This window comes from Salmo trutta, chromosome 14, assembly GCF_901001165.1.
Source record: "Salmo trutta chromosome 14, fSalTru1.1, whole genome shotgun sequence".
In the NCBI taxonomy this organism is placed as follows: Eukaryota; Metazoa; Chordata; class Actinopteri; order Salmoniformes; family Salmonidae; genus Salmo; species Salmo trutta.
This window is the reverse complement of record NC_042970.1, coordinates 67,254,662-67,275,340: the sequence shown is the minus strand read 5'-3', so window position 1 is coordinate 67,275,340 and position 20,679 is coordinate 67,254,662. Positions and strand designations below refer to the sequence as shown.

General features: G+C 44.2%; 1 protein-coding gene across 3 annotated transcripts in view; it reads right to left on the bottom strand.

The window, feature by feature from the left end:
• LOC115208746 (rhomboid-related protein 3) overlaps positions 1-20,679 on the bottom strand; it is a 59,078-nt gene that overhangs the window by 5,043 nt on the left and 33,356 nt on the right. For all 3 annotated transcript variants that reach the window (XM_029777073.1, XM_029777074.1, XM_029777075.1), the window contains 4 exons: positions 14,078-14,236; positions 11,716-11,943; positions 11,061-11,209; positions 4,254-4,366 (listed from right to left, as the gene is read on the bottom strand). In XM_029777073.1, the coding sequence (XP_029632933.1) occupies positions 4,254-4,366; positions 11,061-11,209; positions 11,716-11,943; positions 14,078-14,236 (649 nt within the window). The remainder of the gene's footprint in view (positions 1-4,253; positions 4,367-11,060; positions 11,210-11,715; positions 11,944-14,077; positions 14,237-20,679) is intronic.

Below are 20,679 nucleotides of genomic sequence, written 5' to 3'. Positions count from 1 at the left end.
GCAGAGGTGGTGTGTGTGTAATTAAAATGTATTTAAGCATCAATCACTGAGTGGAGATCAATGCTGATGATTACATGTTTCCTGAGACACACACACACACACACACACACACACACACATAGTAACACACACAGAGATAGCGAGAGAGAAATACACACACAGAAAGACACACACACACCCGTTAGACAACACACACCACCCTGGTTCCTCTGCTCAAGGTGTGTGTGTGTAGACAGATGGGAAGACCATTATTACCACAATTATCTCTGTTAATATTATTGTTTTATCACTGTAACAACCCCCACACCCACTAAAGGACTTCCTTCCCTTTGTAGTCTCTCTGGAGGCCCTCTGGGTCAGTTGTTGGGTGAGAAACTGACTTGTCATCTATCTTGTTTGTTGGTTAAACTTCCAAACTAGGACACAGAGGTGAATCCTGCTGCCAATGAGGGAAAACTACGTTTGGCCACATTAGCTACACAGCATCAGTGCTACTCATCAGCATAGACAGGTAGACTGGATACAGGACATCCCCAAAAGTCCCCACAAGGGTAGTAAAACAAGGGGACATTTCGCTGGCCCCCACAAGGACAAAAAAATATTTTAGGCTTAGGGGTTAGGTTTAGGGTTACAAATAGGGTAGGGAATTAGGGTAAGGGTTAGGATTTAGGGTTAGGGGTTAAGGAAAATAGGATTTTGAATGGAAATCAATTTTAGGTCCCAACAAGTATAGTAAAACATATGTGTGTTTTTGTTGTTTGTGTCTGCGTTCGATCATGAGTCTCTCTAAGTGACTATTTGCATTGCCCCCCCCCCCCAATCTTTTACGCTGTTGCTACTCTCTGTTATTATCTATGCATAAGTCACTTTAATAACAACTCTACCTACATGTTCATATTACCTCAATTACCTCAACTAACCGGTGCCTCAGCACATTGACTCTGTACAGGTACCCCTGTATATAGCCTCACTAGTGTTATTTTACTGCTGCTCTTTAATTATTTGTTACTTTTATTTATAATTTTTGTAGGTATTTTCTTAAAACTGCATTGTTGGTTAGGAGCTTGTAAGTAAGCATTTCACTATAAGGTGACATTTGGCGCGTTGTATTTGGCGCATGTGACAAATAACATTTGATTTGATTTGTATTACAGCCTTAAAAGCCCATATTGAGTATTGACCTCTCGCTGGACACCTGAGTCCCTTTTGACCTCTGACCCTGAGCTTGTTGGTACAGCTGAGCACTTCTCTCCACCATGACAACATTATCCCAGACAAAACAACACAGAAGACAACCTCCACACACACACACACACACACACACACACACACACACACACACACACACACACACACACACACACACACACACACACACACACACACACACACACACACACACACACACACACACACACACACACACACCTCCTTCCAGTGGGTCGATATCTAATTAACCAGCAGGTTCCCGTGGGGACAGTGGCCCTCTCAGTACCACCACCGTGTGTGTGTGTGTGTGTGTGTGTGTGTGTGTGTGTGTGTGTGTGTGTGTGTGTGTGTGTGTGTGTGTGTGTGTGTGTGTGTGTGTGTGTGGGGAGGGGGTTTTAGCTACAGGCAACCACAGCTGGGGCCAAAAGGCTTCTGTGTACACACCCATCTTCATACACAACCAGATATAAAACCTCATACATATATACAATATTTATCTCCACTAACACACACGCCGAGGTAAAATAAACACACACACAAACTTTACACACACACAGAATAGGGCTCCCTAGTGGCACAGCGGTCTAAGGCACTGCATCTCAGTGCTAGAAGTGTCACTGCAGACCCTGGTTCAATCCCGGGCTGTATCACAACCGGCCGTGATCAGGAGTCTCATCGGGCGGCGCACAATTGGCCCAGCGCTGTCTGGGTTACGCCGTCATTGTAAATAAGAATTTGTTCTTAATTGACTTGCCTAGTTAAATAAAGGTACAAAATACACTCTCTGCTGGCAATCCCCGGCACTTCTACAGTTTATTCCCACCCACTCACAGGCTGTTATATCCTTGCTAAATATCCCCAAACATCAACAATGTTCATCCAAATATTTCCACTCCGAATGTTTCCTGAGCATTTCGTTTCCAGAGGGCAGCAGACAGAAATCCCTGATAATGTTTGTTTGGCTCCAGAGGTAGTTCAAGCTAAAGCTGGATTATCGCTCCACTCCTCATGTACACTGCATGATGAGCAGGAAGTGTAGAACATACCCCATGGTCACATGGTAATCTAGTGAGCACTGAGCTATACTGAGCCAAGCCGCGCTGGGCCATGGGGGAGAGGGGAGAGAGGAGGGAGAGGGGCAGAGGGAGAGAGGGGAGCCCTGGGCACTCAAATGACATTAGCAACTAATGTCACTAGGGAGCTAGCGATGACATTTGCCTTCAAAGCCTCTTCCTTTCTCTGATGCATAACATCCCAGTAGGCTTGGTCCTCTTCCTCTCTCTGATGCATAACATCCCAGTAGGCTTGGTCCTCTTCCTCTCTCTGATGCATAACATCTCTGTAGGCTTGGTCCTCTTCCTCTCTCTGATGCATAACATCCCAGTAGGCTTGGTCCTCTTCCTCTCTCTGATGCATAACATCCCAGTAGGCTTGGTCCTCTTCCTCTCTCTGATGCATAACATCACAGTAGGCTTGGTCCTCTTCCTCTCTCTGATGCATAACATCCCAGTAGGCTTGGTCCTCTTCCTCTCTCTGATGCATAACATCCCAGTAGGCTTGGTCCTCTTCCTCTCTCTGATGCATAACATCCCAGTAGGCTTGGTCCTCTTCCTCTCTCTGATGCATAACATCCCAGTAGGCTTGGTCCTCTTCCTCTCTCTGATGCATAACATCTCTGTAGGCTTGGTCCTCTTCCTCTCTCTGATGCATAACATCCCAGTAGGCTTGGTCCACTTCCTCTCTCTGATGCATAACATCCCTGTAGGCTTGGTCCTCTTCCTCTCTCTGATACATATCATCCCAGTAGGCTTGGTCCTCTTCCTCTCTCTGATGCATAACATCGCAGTAGGCTTGGTCCACTTCCTCTCTCTGATGCATAACATCCCTGTAGGCTTGGTCCTCTTCCTCTCTCTGATGCATAACATCCCAGTAGGCTTGGTCCTCTTCCTCTCTCTGATACATATCATCCCAGTAGGCTTGGTCCTCTTCCTCTCTCTGATGCATAACATCGCAGTAGGCTTGGTCCACTTCCTCTCTCTGATGCATAACATCCCTGTAGGCTTGGTCCTCTTCCTCTCTCTGATGCATAACATCCCAGTAGGCTTGGTCCTCTTCCTCTCTCTGATACATATCATCCCAGTAGGCTTGGTCCTCTTCCTCTCTCTGATGCATAACATCCCAGTAGGCTTGGTCCTCTTCCTCTCTCTGATGCATAACATCCCAGTAGACTTGGTCCACTTCCTCTCTCTGATGCATAACATCCCTGTAGGCTTGGTCCTCTTCCTCTCTCTGATGCATAACATCCCTGTAGGCTTGGTCCTCTTCCTCTCTCTGATGCATAACATCCCAGTAGGCTTGGTCCTCTTCCTCTCTCTGATGCATAACATCCCAGTAGGCTTGGTCCTCTTCCTCTCTCTGATGCATAACATCCCAGTAGGCTTGGTCCTCTTCCTCTCTCTGATGCATAACATCCCAGTAGGCTTGGTCCTCTTCCTCTCTCTGATGCATAACATCGCAGTAGGCTTGGTCCTCTTCCTCTCTCTGATGCATAACATCCCAGTAGGTTTGGTCCTTTTGCTCTCTTTCAATATTCATGGACTTCCTATGGAACATGGACAAGTCTCTTTCTCTCTCACTCTCTCTCTCTCCCCTTCTCTCTCTCCCCTTCTCTCTCTCTTTATCCCTTGCGTTCTCTCCTTTACCTCCCTCCCTCAATCCCTCCTTCCCTCTCTCGCTCCCCCATTCTCTCTCTCTCTCTGGAGTGTGTTTTAAGATGATTCACTTCCCGCTCTCTCCGTTGTTCTGGACCAGTGGGGGAACATTGATGCTCAACAAGAAAGCCTGTCAGAACACAAGCCCATCTGTCCCAGACATACGTGTTTTCTGAATAACTGTGATCCAAACACAAGCCCGATAGCAGGGGGTTGAATGTGTGTGTGTGTGTGTGTGTGTGTGTGTGTGTGTGTGTGTGTGTGTGTGTGTGTGTGTGTGCACTGTGTGTGTGTCCATCCGTCAGTCTGTGTGTACCCTAATCCAGTACTCACCTGCCAGTACACCACACACGTAGACCAGTCCTATCCTCAGCGCTCCATGAACCATCTCAAGAGGGACTCCCACCAGCAGCTGCATGGCCATGTTCAGACCCAGGTGTTCTATGCTGCTGGGTCACAACACACAGCCGTCAGTTAGAGGACAGGACGCATCCACCGTCATATACAGTTTATGGTCATATTACCTATTTTATCTGTAGAGCAATGTTTCAATCCTGGAAGTAGGAGGCCTGATCTAGGATCAGGTCCCCCTGTTCATGTAATCTCATGAATTATGATCTAAAAGGTCAAACTGATCCAAGATCAGCATTCCTACTCTGAGATGTTCTATGAATATGGGCCGGACATTTTTTTTTAAGTCCCTATATTGGATGCCTGTATAGCTTTTAGAATCCGTTTGTAGGAGAGGAAGTGACATAAAGTAATTTAATCTATATCAGTAACCTCTCGCTCAATGAGCACCAGACTAAATTCATTGTCATTAAATTAGCCCAACTCGATGGTCATAGAAAGTGATGGTGTCACGGCTGTCAGAATGATCGGACCAACGCGCAGCATGGTTGTAGTTCCACATCTTTTTATTTATAGTGAAACGTTGCAATACACCAAACACTTGAAATATAAAAAACAACAAACCGTGACGCAGAGAGGAAAACACACTACTCAAAATTAACAACCCACAAACCCAAAAGGAAAAACCCCCTACTTAAATATGATCTCCAATCAGAGGCAACGAGGACCAGCTGCCTCCAATTGGAGATCAACCCAAAAAACAACAACATAGAAATAGAAAACCTAGAACACAAAACCTAGAAATAGAAAACAAGAAAACCAACCAAACACCCATTCACTCCCTGACCCATCTACTATAGAAAATTACCTCTTACAAGGGTCAGGACGTGACAGATGGATAGATGGATGGATGGAGGAAGGGAGGGATTGCAATGTGTTGCTGAAAGATAATCGTGCCCACAGAGCATGTAAGACATTTAACATAAATTGATATCCAGTGAACATACTGTTATAGTCTCTCCTGGGGGGACTTACAGTAGCTCTAGGAAGCAGCTCATACCGCCATTATCAACAACAACACATGACTAAGGGCCAATGGTGACTTGGGATAATATGCTTCTGGAGGGAAAGGAGTTAGCATGTAGGCTTTACTACAACATCCGAACTAGGCCAACTGTATTGCAGCTGTGCTATCCACTGCTTTTGGCTCTAGTGTTAGTTCATCAACATTCTGGGAACACACCAATAAACCTCCGGTAAACCTTTTGTAGATGATGTCTCAGTATTGATCCAGCATTGCTTGGCTCCTGCTGCCATGTGCTGGCAGTTGACACATTTGATGAGTTGTCATCATTGGCTGAGATTTTAGTTTTGTCCTCTCATGCCAACGATGGTGCTGGATCCCTAACAGGCTTTTACAGTGTCCCTCCTCTCCTAATCTATCTGACCGGCCGTGTAGTGATCTCTCTGACTGTGATAAGTCCGACATATTACACCCCTCCACAATGTAATCCCTTCACTGGTTCAACAACACTGCTGATCCCTTCCAATCGACAACAACACAAAACAGAATGCACATATCAGCCCAGAAACAGCACAGGACAACACTCCACTAACCTTACAGGTAGGACTAGCTGCTCTGTCTGGTAGGTCTAGGACACCTTGTTTTATCTGTATTATTTTTGTAATTGTTTTTAGGGGGTCTAGAAATCTACAAATTTAGTAGATTACCATTGACCAAAGACTAAGCCGTTTCCCAGCCACTTATGATTTGAACCGCATCTCTGTTTAATCACGTTTTGGCTGCTTAACTCCTTATGTTTTCATCAACGTTAAAGCAGGATTTGACTTATTTTCCCGCCTTTAAGCTGGCATTGAGTGTACTGTACAGCAGCCCAGTGAAAACAGCATTGCGTTCTTTGTTTTCCTTTGTGGTTGTCTAGAGAATGACAGTGATCCATGTATTTGTCTGTGCCACTGTTAGAAGACAACGGGATGTCTTCTCATTGGAACGTGTGTGTGTGTGTGTGTGTGTGTGTGTGTGTGTGTGTGTGAGAGAGAGAGAGAGTGTGCGGAAACATCCCTCTGGGACTGGTTAGCGCTGGAAAATGAATAGTCCTTTTAATCTCCAGTGGAACGTCCTTCTGTATTTGGACAGGGCCTTGCTTCTCCACAAGCCAATCAATATCGCCCTTGTCTCATTGTCAACTAGAATGATTCTCTCATTCTCTCATTACAGCATGAGGGCTCTTGTACGCGTCAACAAAACAACTCATAGATTTTATTCGGTTTGGGGATTTGTTTCTATGGATACATCCGCTGTAGGGGTTTTAAACCAATGTGTTCATAATATCTGAGGCTGAAACACACTGTTTTTTGGGGGGCCTGGTTTTGGCATGCTATCGTCGCTATGGTATAAATGGGACGGTTAAAGTATGTCCACTAAGCTGGGAGAGAGAGAGAGGGAGAACTAGGAGAACTCCTGTGTTTTGGATTCTGCTGTGGAACCCACGGACCCTGTGGGTACGGGCCCTGTGGGCATAAAGGACACGTGTGTGGATTCTGTGTGTGTGTGTGGCAGTCACAACACTGAACGACCTCTCCTACACACACTGCTGATAGAGAGCAAGAGCTTTGGGACGTTAGATATTTGGTTAAATTCCCAGCAGCCTCCGCCTCTCTCAGAGCTGTGTGTGTGTGTGTGTGTTTAATAATGGATGGCTTGCAATGACCATGTGCTCTCATGAGGAGGCAGATGTGATGTGTGTGGGAGCATAATCTAGAGGCGAAAGAAACGTACACCTATTTAGGCGAGGTGCTGGCTAGGGGAGTACAACACTTAAAAATTAAAGGAGAGCCGCACACTAGGAGCTCAGGTGCAATAATTTAATAACCTAATATCCAACGTTTTGACAGACAAGCTGTCTTCATCAGGATATAATCATGGGAGCATAATCATTTGGAAAGGAGACAGCTGATACTTAAGTGATGTCATGACACACACACACCCAGGAATAGATTGAGAAACACTACTCTACAGAGCCATAGAGTAGATATGACAATGTATGTACAGTATACAGTGCATACGGAAAGTAATCAGACTCCTTGACTTTTTCCACATTTTGTTACGTTACAGCCTTATTCTAAAATGTATTAAATAATTTTTCCCCCTCATTAATCTACACACAATACCCCATAATGACAAAGCAGAAACAGTTTTTGGACATTTTTGCAAATGTATTAAACATAAAAAACAGAAATACCTTATTTACATAAGTATTCAGACCATTTGCTATGAGACTCGAAATCGAGCTCAGGTGCATCCTTGAGATGTTTCTACAAGGCACAGATCTGGGTAAAGGTACCAAAACATTTCTGCAGCATTGAAGTTCCCCAAGAACACAGTGGACTCCATCATTCTTATATGGAAGAAGTTTGGAGGCACCAAGACTCTTCCTAGAGCTGGCCTCCTGGCCAAACTGAGCAATGGAGGGAGAAGGGCCTTGGTCAGGGAGGTGACCAAGAACCCGAGCTCTAGAGTTCTTCTGTGGAGGACAACCATCTCTGCAGCACTCCACCAATGAGGCCTTTATGGTAGAGTGGCCAGATGGAAACCACTCCTCAGTAAATGGCACATGACAGCCCTCTTGGAGTTTTCCAAAAGGCACCTAAAGGACTCTCAGACTATGAGAAACAAGATTCTCTGGTCTGATGAAATCAAGATTGAACTCTTTGGCCAAGCATCACGTCTGAAGGAAACCTGGCACCATCCCTACGATGAAGCATGGTGGTGGCAGTATTATGCTGTGGGGATGTTTTTCAGCGGCATGGACTGGGAGACTAGTCAGGATCAAGGGAAAGATGAACAGAGCAAAGTACAGAGAGATCGTTGATAAAAACCTGCTCCAGAACGCTGAAGACCTCAGACTGGGGCGAAGGTTCACAGGACAACAACCCTAAGCACACAGCCAAGACAATGCAGGAATGGCTTTGGGACAAGTCTCTGAATGTCCTTGAGTGGCCCAGCTAGAGCCAGGACTTGAACCCGACCGAACATCTCTGGAGAGACCTGAAAATAGCCGTGCAGCAACGCTCCCCATCCAACCTGACAGAGCTTGAGAGGATCTGCAGAGGAGAATGGGAGAAACTCCCCAAATACAGGTGTGCCAAGCTTGTAGCGTCATACCCAAGAAGAATTGAGGCTGTAATCACTGCCAAAGATGCTTCAACAAAGTACTGAGTAAATGGTCTGAATACTTGTGGAAATGTGATATTTCCTGTTTTTTTTATACATTGGCAAAAATTTCGAAAAACAAGTTGTTGCATTGTCATTATGGGGTATTGTGTGTAGATTGAGGGGGAAAAAAGAATTTTATCCATTTTAGAATAAGGCTGTAATGTATCAAAATGTAGAAACAGTCAAGTGGTCTGAATACTTTCCAAATGCACTGCAGGATTGTATATGACTTTAACATGATCATCCAGGAATTGATTGACAAACGTTACAGAGGTTAAGATTCGAGGAGGGCCAGGGGAAGCCTGGGACCAGAAATCGGCCCTAGCATTTTTAACACACTGGCAAATCATTTCGCTTCAGGCCCCCATTATTATCCAGATAATGATCATTTTGTGCAAAAACCCAAGTTAGACAGTCTCACGGGGCTAAAAATGGACCAGCCCATCTTACATTTTCCCGAAATGCCAGATAGCCAGTCTGCCCCTGGGGAGGGCTGATCAAGTGGATGGCTGCAAATGTTCTACTTTTAAACTCGGACAGAGATGCTTGTTCTAGGTCCCAAGAAACAAAGAACTCTTCTGTTGAATCTGACAATTCATCTTGATGGTTGTACAGTCGTCTCAAATAAAATTGTGAAGGTCCTCAGCGTTACTCTGGACCCTGATCTCTCTTTTGACGAACATATCAAGACTGTTTCACGGACAGCTTTTTTCCACCTACATAACATTGCAAAAATCAGAAACTTTCTGTCCAAAAATGATGCAGAAAAATGAATCCATGCTTTTGTCACTTCTAGGTTAGACTACTGCAATGCTCTACTTTCCAACTACTCGGATAAAGCACTAAATAAACTTCAGTTAGTGCTAAACACAGCTGCTAGAATCTTGACTAGAACCAAAAAATGTGATCATATTACTCCAGTGCTAGCCTCTCTACACTGGCTTCTTTTTAAGGCAAGGGCTGATTTCAAGGTTTTACTTCTAACCTACAAAGCATTACAAGGGCTTGCTCCTACCTATCTTTCCGATTTGGTCCTGCCGTACATACCTACACGTACGCTACGGTCACAAGACGCAGGCCTCCTTACTGTCCCTAGAATTTCTAAGCAAACAGCTTGAGGCAGGGCTTTCTCCTATAGAGCTCCATTTTATGGAATGGTCTGCCTACCCATGTGAGAGACGCAGACTCGGTCTCAACCTTTAAGTCTTTATTGAAGACTCATCTCTTCAGTAGGTCCTATGATTGAGTGTAGTCTGGCCCAGGAGTGTGAAGGTGAATGGAAAGGCACTGGAGCATCGAACCGCCCTTGCTGTCTCTGCCTGGCCGGTTCCCCTCTCTCCACTGGGATTCTCTGCCTCTAACCCTATTACAGGAGCTGAGTCACTGGCTTACTGGTGCTCTTCCATACCGTCCCTGTCTGGGTTGGCGCCCCCCCTTGGGTTGTGCCGTGGCAGACATCTTTGTGGGCTATACTCGGCCTTGTCTCAGGATGGTAAGTTGGTGGTTGAAGATATCCCTCTAGTGGTGTGGGGGCTCTGCTTTGGCAAAGTGTGTGGGGTTATATCCTGCCTGTTTAGCCCTGTCCGGGGGTATCGTCGGATGGGGCCACAGTGTCTCCCGACCCCTCCTGTCTAAGCCTCCAGTATTTATGCTGCAGTAGTTTATGTGTCGGGGGGCTAGGGTCAGTCTGTTATATCTGGAGTATTTCTCCTGTCTTATCCAGTGTCCTGTTTGAATTTAAGTATGCTCTCTCTTTCTTTCTTTCTTTCTTTCTTTCTTTCTTTCTTTCTTTCTTTCTTTCTTTCTTTCTTTCTTTCTTTCTTTCTTTCTTTCTTTCTTTCTCTCTCCTCTCTCTTTCTTTCTTTCTCTCTCCTCTCTCATCTCTCTCATGCCTCATGCCTCAGGACTACCTGGCCTGATGACCCCTTGCTATCCCCAGTCCACCTGGCTGTGCTGCTGCTCCAGTTTCAATTGTTCTGCCTGCGGCTATGGAACCCTGACCTGTTCACCGGACGTGCTACCTGTCCCAGACCTGCTGTTTTCAACTCTCTAGAGATACTATGAATGATCGGCTATGAAAAGCCAACTGACATTTACTCCTGAGGTGCTGACCTGTTGCACCCTCGACAACCACTGTGATTATTATTATTTGACCGTGCTGGTCATCTATGAACATTTGAACATCTTGCCCATGTTCTGTTATAATCTCCACCCGGCACAGCCAGAAGAGGACTGGCCACCCCTCATAGCCCGGTTCCTCTCTAGGTTTTTTCCTAGGTTCTGGCATTTCTAGGGAGTTTTAGAAAGCATTGCTTTCTGTTTGGGGTTTTAGGCTGGGTTTCTGTACAGCACTTTGAGATATCAGCTGATGTAAGAAGGGCTTTATAAATACATTTGATTTGATCAGACTGTCCCAATATTCATACTTAGCATTAGCATGCACAGTCAATACATCACCAAATACTAAGTAGTATGCAAGTATGTATATTTGGACATAGTCTGATTATAGGAGGGCATAGTCTTACCCTCCCCGAGCCAGGCTAGGTACCCACCCTGTGTGCATGAAGGCGTAGCTGAGGTATCTCCAGGCCTGAATCCGTAGCTTGGGGTGGTATGGCAGTGGGCCCCTCAGGAAGTGGGGACTGGACACCTGCAGCACCCAACGGTCCAACTGCAGGCCATAGTACATGAACACTGCCACCTAGAGGACGGGAGGGGAAGTTATTGTTGAGGAATATAAGATCTAGCCTGGGTACTAGTCTAAGAGATACGTTTTAGTTTTCACAGAGATATTTAGGTTGTCTCCATGAAGAATGTAGCGTTTCACAATAGTCTAGACTGATTTCTAAGGCAAATCTCGACGGAGAGTTGAAGCCAAGGGCAAAAGATAAATGATACTGTAGCTATCTCCCAGTCCTACCAAGTTAGAAGAAAATAAAAAACAACTGTACAAAAGGCAATTCACCCTATCTTGAAAACAGAAGTTGAACGATAGAGTTCTCTTTGTTATCAAAACCAATACTTTACAGCATCAAACCCTAATCAGAGATGCTAGAAGAACCTAAGCCCTAAATCTCTCAGGGACACGGCCTAACTTTACACTTCAGTCGAATATTCACTTAGTCTCCCATTGACATTCATGCATGACTAAGGGAAATTTGACTGAAGTAGAATTTACGATTTACCCATCCATGAGTGGAACGTTACCTCAGCAATGGTGATAGCCAGGATGAGCCAGGGTGGTGGGCAGCAGGTGTAGCTGTCGAAGTACCACTTCCTGTCGATCTCCCGGGGCAGGGTCTCATAGGCGATGTGCCTCACCAGCCTCTGGGACAGACCCAGACCCACCTCCTCCCCCAGGGCCCCGGCCCCCTTCAACTGACGACTCCCTTGCAGGATGGCCCGCCGGAAGCTGTTGCTGCGCTTGTTGGACATCTAGCAGGGAGGGGGGAGAAGTAGAGAGAGATTTATAGAGAAGGAGGGATGGGAGAGGGGAGAGAGAGAGAGAGAGGAATAGAGAGAGAGAGAGAGAGAGAGAGATGGAGAGAGTGAGACTGTTATGAGCACAAGTGCAGGTGTCAGTCAAAATACATAATCAACTACCCAGTGTCCATCTGCAGGTCAGGCTTATTGGACAGTCAGTCCATTCGGTGAGACTTTCATTGCAATAAGTAATTTAGTTCTCTTATGTGAGCAACAGAAACTTCATAGAAACATGGCCATAAAATAATTGTCTATTTTCAATGAGGAGAAATTCCAGCCATACAGGTCTTGACACTATTGCTGGCTTCCCTACAACGCCCCATTGTGTCGTCATAGCTCCCTTAACTCATGAGCCCCCCCATCCTTCATCCCACTGTGACAGCAACCACGCTGCCATACCCTCCCACCTCGCCCCAGCAACAGAATGCCTCCGTCATCACCTAGCAACCGCTGAGCCCTTCTGCTCGTCTCAAGTACTGGCAGCAGCTGCCTGACAACGCAGCCCTTCTACCCAGATCAGCAATATTCATGTCCTCCTATAGAACATGGAATGTGGACAAGTCCCTCTCTCTCTCTCCCTCCCTGATTCCTCTCCCTCTCTCTCTCGCTCTCTCTCATTCGCACATTTATCTCTTTCTCTTTCCGATCCTAAAAGTAGTTTACAATAGCACCATTCTTCAATCTATAATGACCATTCAAATTGAACAGATCTCCAATTATGTGAGTCTTGATTGCAGTCAAGAGATAGTGTGGGATTCTTCATGACTGTAGGTTACCATGGCCACTCCCAGCCCAAAGTCAACAGAGAGTGGGATCAAACGGTACCAAACGTACACACACACACACACACACACACACACACACACACACATTCCTCTCCAGGTCACCCCACGTGGCCCAACCGCATAAAGACAGTCTTCTTTCTTCCAGCAGCGCAGGGGCGATTCTTCTCCTCTGCTCCTCTTATTTTCAATCAAAAGAGAGAGAAAGGGAGTGACGTTCTATCTATTCACCGACAGCGAAGAAGAGAGCAGGGTAGAGAGAGATTGGTATTTATCCAAGAAGGACTGTGGGACCAGGGACAATCTACTGTTATACTGGGAGATACTGTCAGGGAGAGGAGCGAGAGGAAGAGAGAGGGAGAGAGAGGAGAGGGAGGGAGAGGGACAGAAGGGGCAGGGAGATAAAGAGAGCGAGAGAGAGAAGGAAAAGTAGAAAGAGAGAAAAGAGAGAGCGAGGCAATAACTCCCAATCACGCTGACAGCTTTATGGAATACGCAGCTGAGCAAAGTAAAGATGGAACTGCAAATAAACCCCAGCAAGCCTGTCTCTGTCTTCCACTTCTCATCTATCCTTCCCTCACCCTGCTTGGCTTCTGTTGTGGTTCCAGTGAATGTGAAAGCCAGGGGGGTGAGGGGTGGTCTTTGTGGGTAACAATAGCAGCCACACCCCCCAACACACACACATACATACGCACACACGTATCACTTGAGTACATGTTCCTCATTCCTCTCTGTCCCACTTCCAGTTCCTCGCCTTGACCTTTGACCTGTCACATGACCTAGACCGACCAATCAAAGATCCTCTTTCACAAGTTCCCACAGGCCCATTCTCAGCCCACTGTACAAGACAATGGACAGCTTTGAAGGAAGCGGAGAAGACAAAAGAGAGAATAGGAGAAATAAAAATTGAGAGGGGAGAGTTGGGGAACCTTCACAAACCCACCCCCTACCGGCCACAACTTTTCACCTTTCCAAACTATTTATTATTTCTCCAGATGACTTCACCGTCCAGGGTCAAGAGTTCAACCTCTCACCTGAAACACAACAGGTGCTAGACGACGCGTGAAATTGCCAATTTAGACCAAGCTGTGTTGTCTAATACCGTGGAATATCCATGGAGACCTGGGTGAGTAGAAGGAGGATAGTGGTGTAGATGATTTTATAGAGGGTTGATATAATAAGACCACTTCCTCTCCGCTATATGTCTCAACATGACCAATCGGTGTACAGTACAATCAATGTTATGCTTATACAATCACTATTATCAATTACTATGGTAACATGAAGTGACTCGGAACTCTCACCAGGTTGACAAAGTCCTGGTAGCAGATCTTTCCGTCTGCGTTGCCGTCGGCGAGGGCCAATAGAACCTCCAGCTTGTGAGGGTCCAGCTCCGATCCGTGGGCTGCCAGCAGGTCCCTGAACCGCTCTGTACTGATGAAGCCTGAACTCTCTGAGTCGAACTGAAACACACAAGGAGAGGCATATGGTTAGAAGTTCTGTAGATAAACACAGAGACAAGGACATAGACACACACAAGAGACTTGACAGATGTAGTCAAACAAAACACATTTACAAAGGCACAATGCACATACACACAAGCCTTATCGCATAGAGACACACAAAGGTTATTATCACAAGTGAATTATAAGTTAAGTCAGTATATAATCTCACAGTACAGCCTTGTACCGAACATTCAACACTGACAAAAAGAAATAAGCCAAAAAGCTATAAAATAACATTTTGTTCATAGTTTGAGCTACTTTGTAAAGAATTTAAATGAGCCTGAAAAGCTCATCTAACCAACGGCCATTTTGTTTCATTTATTATTTTCAGTAATCACATTCAGTAGCTGAGGAAAGAGCCAATAACTTCTGAGAATATCCACACTTTAAAGAAGTTAGCTAGTTTTGTGTATTTCATTTTAATGATGTCAAGTGTCCTGAAACGTTTAGATGCACTTTAAATAAAGTTACATTTTATCTGACTATTTGACCAATCACATCCTGGTCGTCTAAATCATGGCCTTTCCCCTACTACCCACTAAGCACTTCCAAGGGTCACAAGTCCTTGGCTCCACCCACACAACAGTCTCTCACATTCAGCAGAAGCAAGTACCAGACATCCCACACAAGGAATTCTTCACACTCACTCCTTAGTTCTTTCTCTCTCACCAATGACGCATATACAGCACAGTGACTGCGCCAGTGAATCAAAGAAAACAGTATCAACAGCTTTTTCTCATACCAAATGTTATATGAGCAAACATTCTTACACATTACCTCAATCCTCTCTGCTATGAGTGATGGTCATTCCAATGGAACTCACGCCGAATTGAACGGAGCCACTTCAGACTTCAGATGTGTCTGTTCAACGGACTGAAAAACGGCCTGGATTTGAGTCCTTTTCTATTCCTGGATGTGCTTGTGTTTGATTTGAATGTCAGGTCGTTTGTGAATAGGGTCAGAATAAAGCTGTCGTGCGTATAGTGTGTGTGTGCGACAGTCAGACTAAATGAGCAGTGAATCTAATTCCATCGTCCTGAACAAAGCCTCAGACAGTTTGTTTGCCTTCTCCATGTGCCACGTTTGGCAGGCAGCACAACGGAAGACAAGCAGAGGCCATAGAAATAACGTCACAGACCATTGACTAGATATTAGACAGCCCAGAACATCACTGGGGCCGAGCTCCCTGCCATCCAGGACCTCTATATCAGGCGGTGTCAGAGGAAGGCTCGAAAGATTGCCAGAGACTCCAGCCTCCCAAGTCATAGACTGTTCACTCTTCTACCATCCAGAAAATGGTACCGAAGCATCGGCTCTCTGACCAAGAGACAGCTTCTACCCCCAAGTCATTAGACTGCTAAATAGCCAGACTGATAAATATCAATTACTGGTACCTGAACTATCTGCTCTGACTCTATCTTGCACTGACCTTACACACACTCACTAGACTTTATATACACACACCATATACACACTCACTCACTCACACTACACTGTCACTCCCACACAAATCCCTCACACATTCAAACACTACATACCCACACACACACACACACACATCCATACCGACACAACACAAACACGCATGCTGTACACACACACGCACACACTTTTACACTCCTCATTTGCTGCTGCCACTCTGTTCTTTGTTTTACTCTTATTAGTATCTATCCTGATGCCTAGTCACTTTACCCTGCCTTCAAGTACATATCTACCTCAAATACCTTATTATTATCTATCCTGATGCCTAGTCACTTTACCCTGCCTTCATGTACATATCTACCTCAAATACCTTATTATTATCTATCCTGATGCCTAGTCACTTTATCCTGCCTTCATGTACATATCTACCTCAAATACCTTATTATTATCTATCCTGATGCCTAGTCACTTTATCCTGCCTTCATGTACATATCTACCTCATATACCTTATTATTATCTATCCTGATGCCTAGTCACTTTATCCTGCCTTCATGTACATATCTACCTCAAATACCTCATTATTATCTATCCTGATGCCTAGTCACTTTACCCTGCCTTCATGTACATATCTACCTCATATACCTTATTATTATCTATCATGATGCCTAGTCACTTTATCCTGCCTTCATGTACATATCTACCTCAAATACCTTATTATTATCTATCCTGATGCCTAGTCACTTTACCCTGCCTTCATGTACATATCTACCTCATATACCTTATTATTATCTATCCTGATGCCTAGTCACTTTACCCTGCCATCATGTACATATCTACCTCAAATACCTTATTATTATCTATCCTGATGCCTAGTCACTTTACCCTGCCTTCATGTACATATCTACCTCATATACCTCATTATTATCTATCCTGATGCCTAGTCACTTGACCCTGCCTTCATGTACATATCTACCTCATATACCTTATTATTATCTATCCTGATGCCTAGTCACTTTATCCTGCCTTCATGTACATATCTACCTCAAATACCTTATTATTATCTATCCTGATGCCTAGTCACTTTATCCTGCCTTCATGTACATATCTACCTCAAATACCTCATTATTATCTATCCTGATGCCTAGTCACTTTACCCTGCCTTCATGTACATATCTACCTCAAATACCTTATTATTATCTATCCTGATGCCTAGTCACTTTATCCTGCCTTCATGTACATATCTACCTCAAATACCTTATTATTATCTATCCTGATGCCTAGTCACTTTACCCTGCCTTCATGTACATATCTACCTCATATACCTCATTATTATCTATCCTGATGCCTAGTCACTTGACCCTGCCTTCATGTACATATCTACCTCATATACCTTATTATTATCTATCCTGATGCCTAGTCACTTTATCCTGCCTTCATGTACATATCTACCTCAAATACCTTATTATTATCTATCCTGATGCCTAGTCACTTTATCCTGCCTTCATGTACATATCTACCTCAAATACCTCATTATTATCTATCCTGATGCCTAGTCACTTTACCCTGCCTTCATGTACATATCTACCTCAAATACCTTATTATTATCTATCCTGATGCCTAGTCACTTTATCCTGCCTTCATGTACATATCTACCTCAAATACCTTATTATTATCTATCCTGATGCCTAGTCACTTTATCCTGCCTTCATGTACATATCTACCTCATATACCTTATTATTATCTATCCTGATGCCTAGTCACTTTATCCTGCCTTCATGTACATATCTACCTCAAATACCTCATTATTATCTATCCTGATGCCTAGTCACTTTACCCTGCCTTCATGTACATATCTACCTCATATACCTTATTATTATCTATCCTGATGCCTAGTCACTTTATCCTGCCTTCATGTACATATCTACCTCAAATACCTTATTATTATCTATCCTGATGCCTAGTCACTTTACCCTGCCTTCATGTACATATCTACCTCATATACCTTATTATTATCTATCCTGATGCCTAGTCACTTTACCCTGCCATCATGTACATATCTACCTCAAATACCTTATTATTATCTATCCTGATGCCTAGTCACTTTACCCTGCCTTCATGTACATATCTACCTCATATACCTCATTATTATCTATCCTGATGCCTAGTCACTTGACCCTGCCTTCATGTACATATCTACCTCATATACCTTATTATTATCTATCCTGATGCCTAGTCACTTTATCCTGCCTTCATGTACATATCTACCTCAAATACCTTATTATTATCTATCCTGATGCCTAGTCACTTTATCCTGCCTTCATGTACATATCTACCTCAAATACCTCATTATTATCTATCCTGATGCCTAGTCACTTTACCCTGCCTTCATGTACATATCTACCCCAAATACCTCATTATTATCTATCCTGATGCCTAGTCACTTTATCCTGCCTTCATGTACATATCTACCTCATATACCTTATTATTATCTATCCTGATGCCTAGTCACTTTATCCTGCCTTCATGTACATATCTACCTCAAATACCTTATTATTATCTATCCTGATGCCTAGTCACTTTATCCTGCCTTCATGTACATATCTACCTCAAATACCTCATTATTATCTATCCTGATGCCTAGTCACTTTACCCTGCCTTCATGTACATATCTACCTCAAATACCTCATTATTATCTATCCTGATGCCTAGTCACTTTATCCTGCCTTCATGTACATATCTACCTCAAATACCTCATACAACTGCACATATTGATCTGGTACTGGTACTCCCTGTATATAGCTCCATATTGATCTGGTACTGGTACTCCCTGTATATAGCTCCACATTGATCTGGTACAGGTACTCCCTGTATATAGCTCCACATTGATCTGGTACTGGTACTCCCTGTATATAGCTCCACATTGATCTGGTACTGGTACTCCCTGTATACAGCTCCACATTGATCTGGTACTGGTACTCCCTGTATATAGCTCCACATTTATCTGGTACTGGTACTCCCTGTATATATCTCCACATTGATCTGGTACTGGTACTCCCTGTATATAGCTCCACATTTATCTGGTACTGGTACTCCCTGTATATATCTCCACATTGATCTGGTACTGGTACTCCCTGTATATAACTCCACATTGATCTGGTACTGGTACTCCCTGTATATAGCTCCACATTGATCTGGTACTGGTACTCCCTGTATATAGCTCCACATTGATCTGGTACAGGTACTCCCTGTATATAGCTCCACATTGATCTGGTACTGGTACTCCCTGTATATAGCTCCACATTGATCTGGTACTGGTACTCCCTGTATATAGCTCCACATTGATCTGGTACTGGTACTCCCTGTATATAGCTCCACATTTATCTGGTACTGGTACTCCCTGTATATATCTCCACATTGATCTGGTACTGGTACTCCCTGTATATAACTCCACATTTATCTGGTACTGGTACTCCCTGTATATAGCTCCACATTGATCTGGTACTGGTACTCCCTGTATATAGCTCCACATTGATCTGGTACTGGTACTCCATGTATATAGCTCCGCATTGATATGGTACTGGTACTCCCTGTATATAGCTCCACATTGATATGGTACTGGTACTCCCTGTATATAGCTCCACATTGATCTGGTACTGGTACTCCCTGTATATAGCTCCACATTGATCTGGTACTGGTACTCCCTGTATATAGCTCCACATTTATCTGGTACTGGTACTCCCTGTATATATCTCCACATTGATCTGGTACTGGTACTCCCTGTATATAACTCCACATTGATCTGGTACTGGTACTCCCTGTATATAGCTCCACATTGATCTGGTACTGGTACTCCCTGTATATAGCTCCACATTTATCTGGTACTGGTACTCCCTGTATATATCTCCACATTGATCTGGTACTGGTACTCCCTGTATATAACTCCACATTGATCTGGTACTGGTACTCCCTGTATATAGCTCCACATTGATCTGGTACTGGTACTCCCTGTATATAGCTCCACATTGATCTGGTACTGGTACTCCCTGTATATAGCTCCACATTGATCTGGTACTGGTACTCCCTGTATATAGCGCCTCATTGATCTGGTACTCCCTGTATATAGCTCCACATTGATCTGGTACTGGTACTCCCTGTATATAGCTCCACATTGATCTGGTACTGGTACTCCCTGTATATAGCTCCGCATTGATATGGTACTGGTACTCCCTGTATATAGCTCCACATTGATATGGTACTGGTACTCCCTGTATATAGCTCCACATTTATCTGGTACTGGTACTCCCTGTATATATCTCCACATTGATCTGGTACTGGTACTCCCTGTATATAACTCCACATTGATCTGGTACTGGTACTCCCTGTATATAGCTCCACATTGATCTGGTACTGGTACTCCCTGTATATAGCTCCACATTGATCTGGTACTGGTACTCCCTGTATATAGCTCCACATTGATCTGGTACTGGTACTCCCTGTATATAGCGCCTCATTGATCTGGTACTCCCTGTATATAGCTCCACATTGATCTGGTACTGGTACTCCCTGTATATAGCTCCACATTGATCTGGTACTGGTACTCCCTGTATTTAGCTCCACATTGATCTGGTACTGGTACTCCCTGTATATAGCTCCGCATTGATATGGTACTGGTACTCCCTGTATATAGCTCCACATTGATATGGTACTGGTACTCCCTGTATATAGCGCCTCATTGATCTGGTACTCCCTGTATATAGCTCCACATTGATATGGTACTCCCTGTATATAGCTCCGCATTGATATGGTACTGGTACTCCCTGTATATAGCTCCACATTGATATGGTACTGGTACTCCCTGTATATAGCTCCACATTGATCTGGTACTGGTACTCCCTGTATATTGCTCCATTCTTGTGTATTTAATTTTATTTGACTATGTGATAAATTCAAATGGATTTGATTCGATTCTATTTCTACAG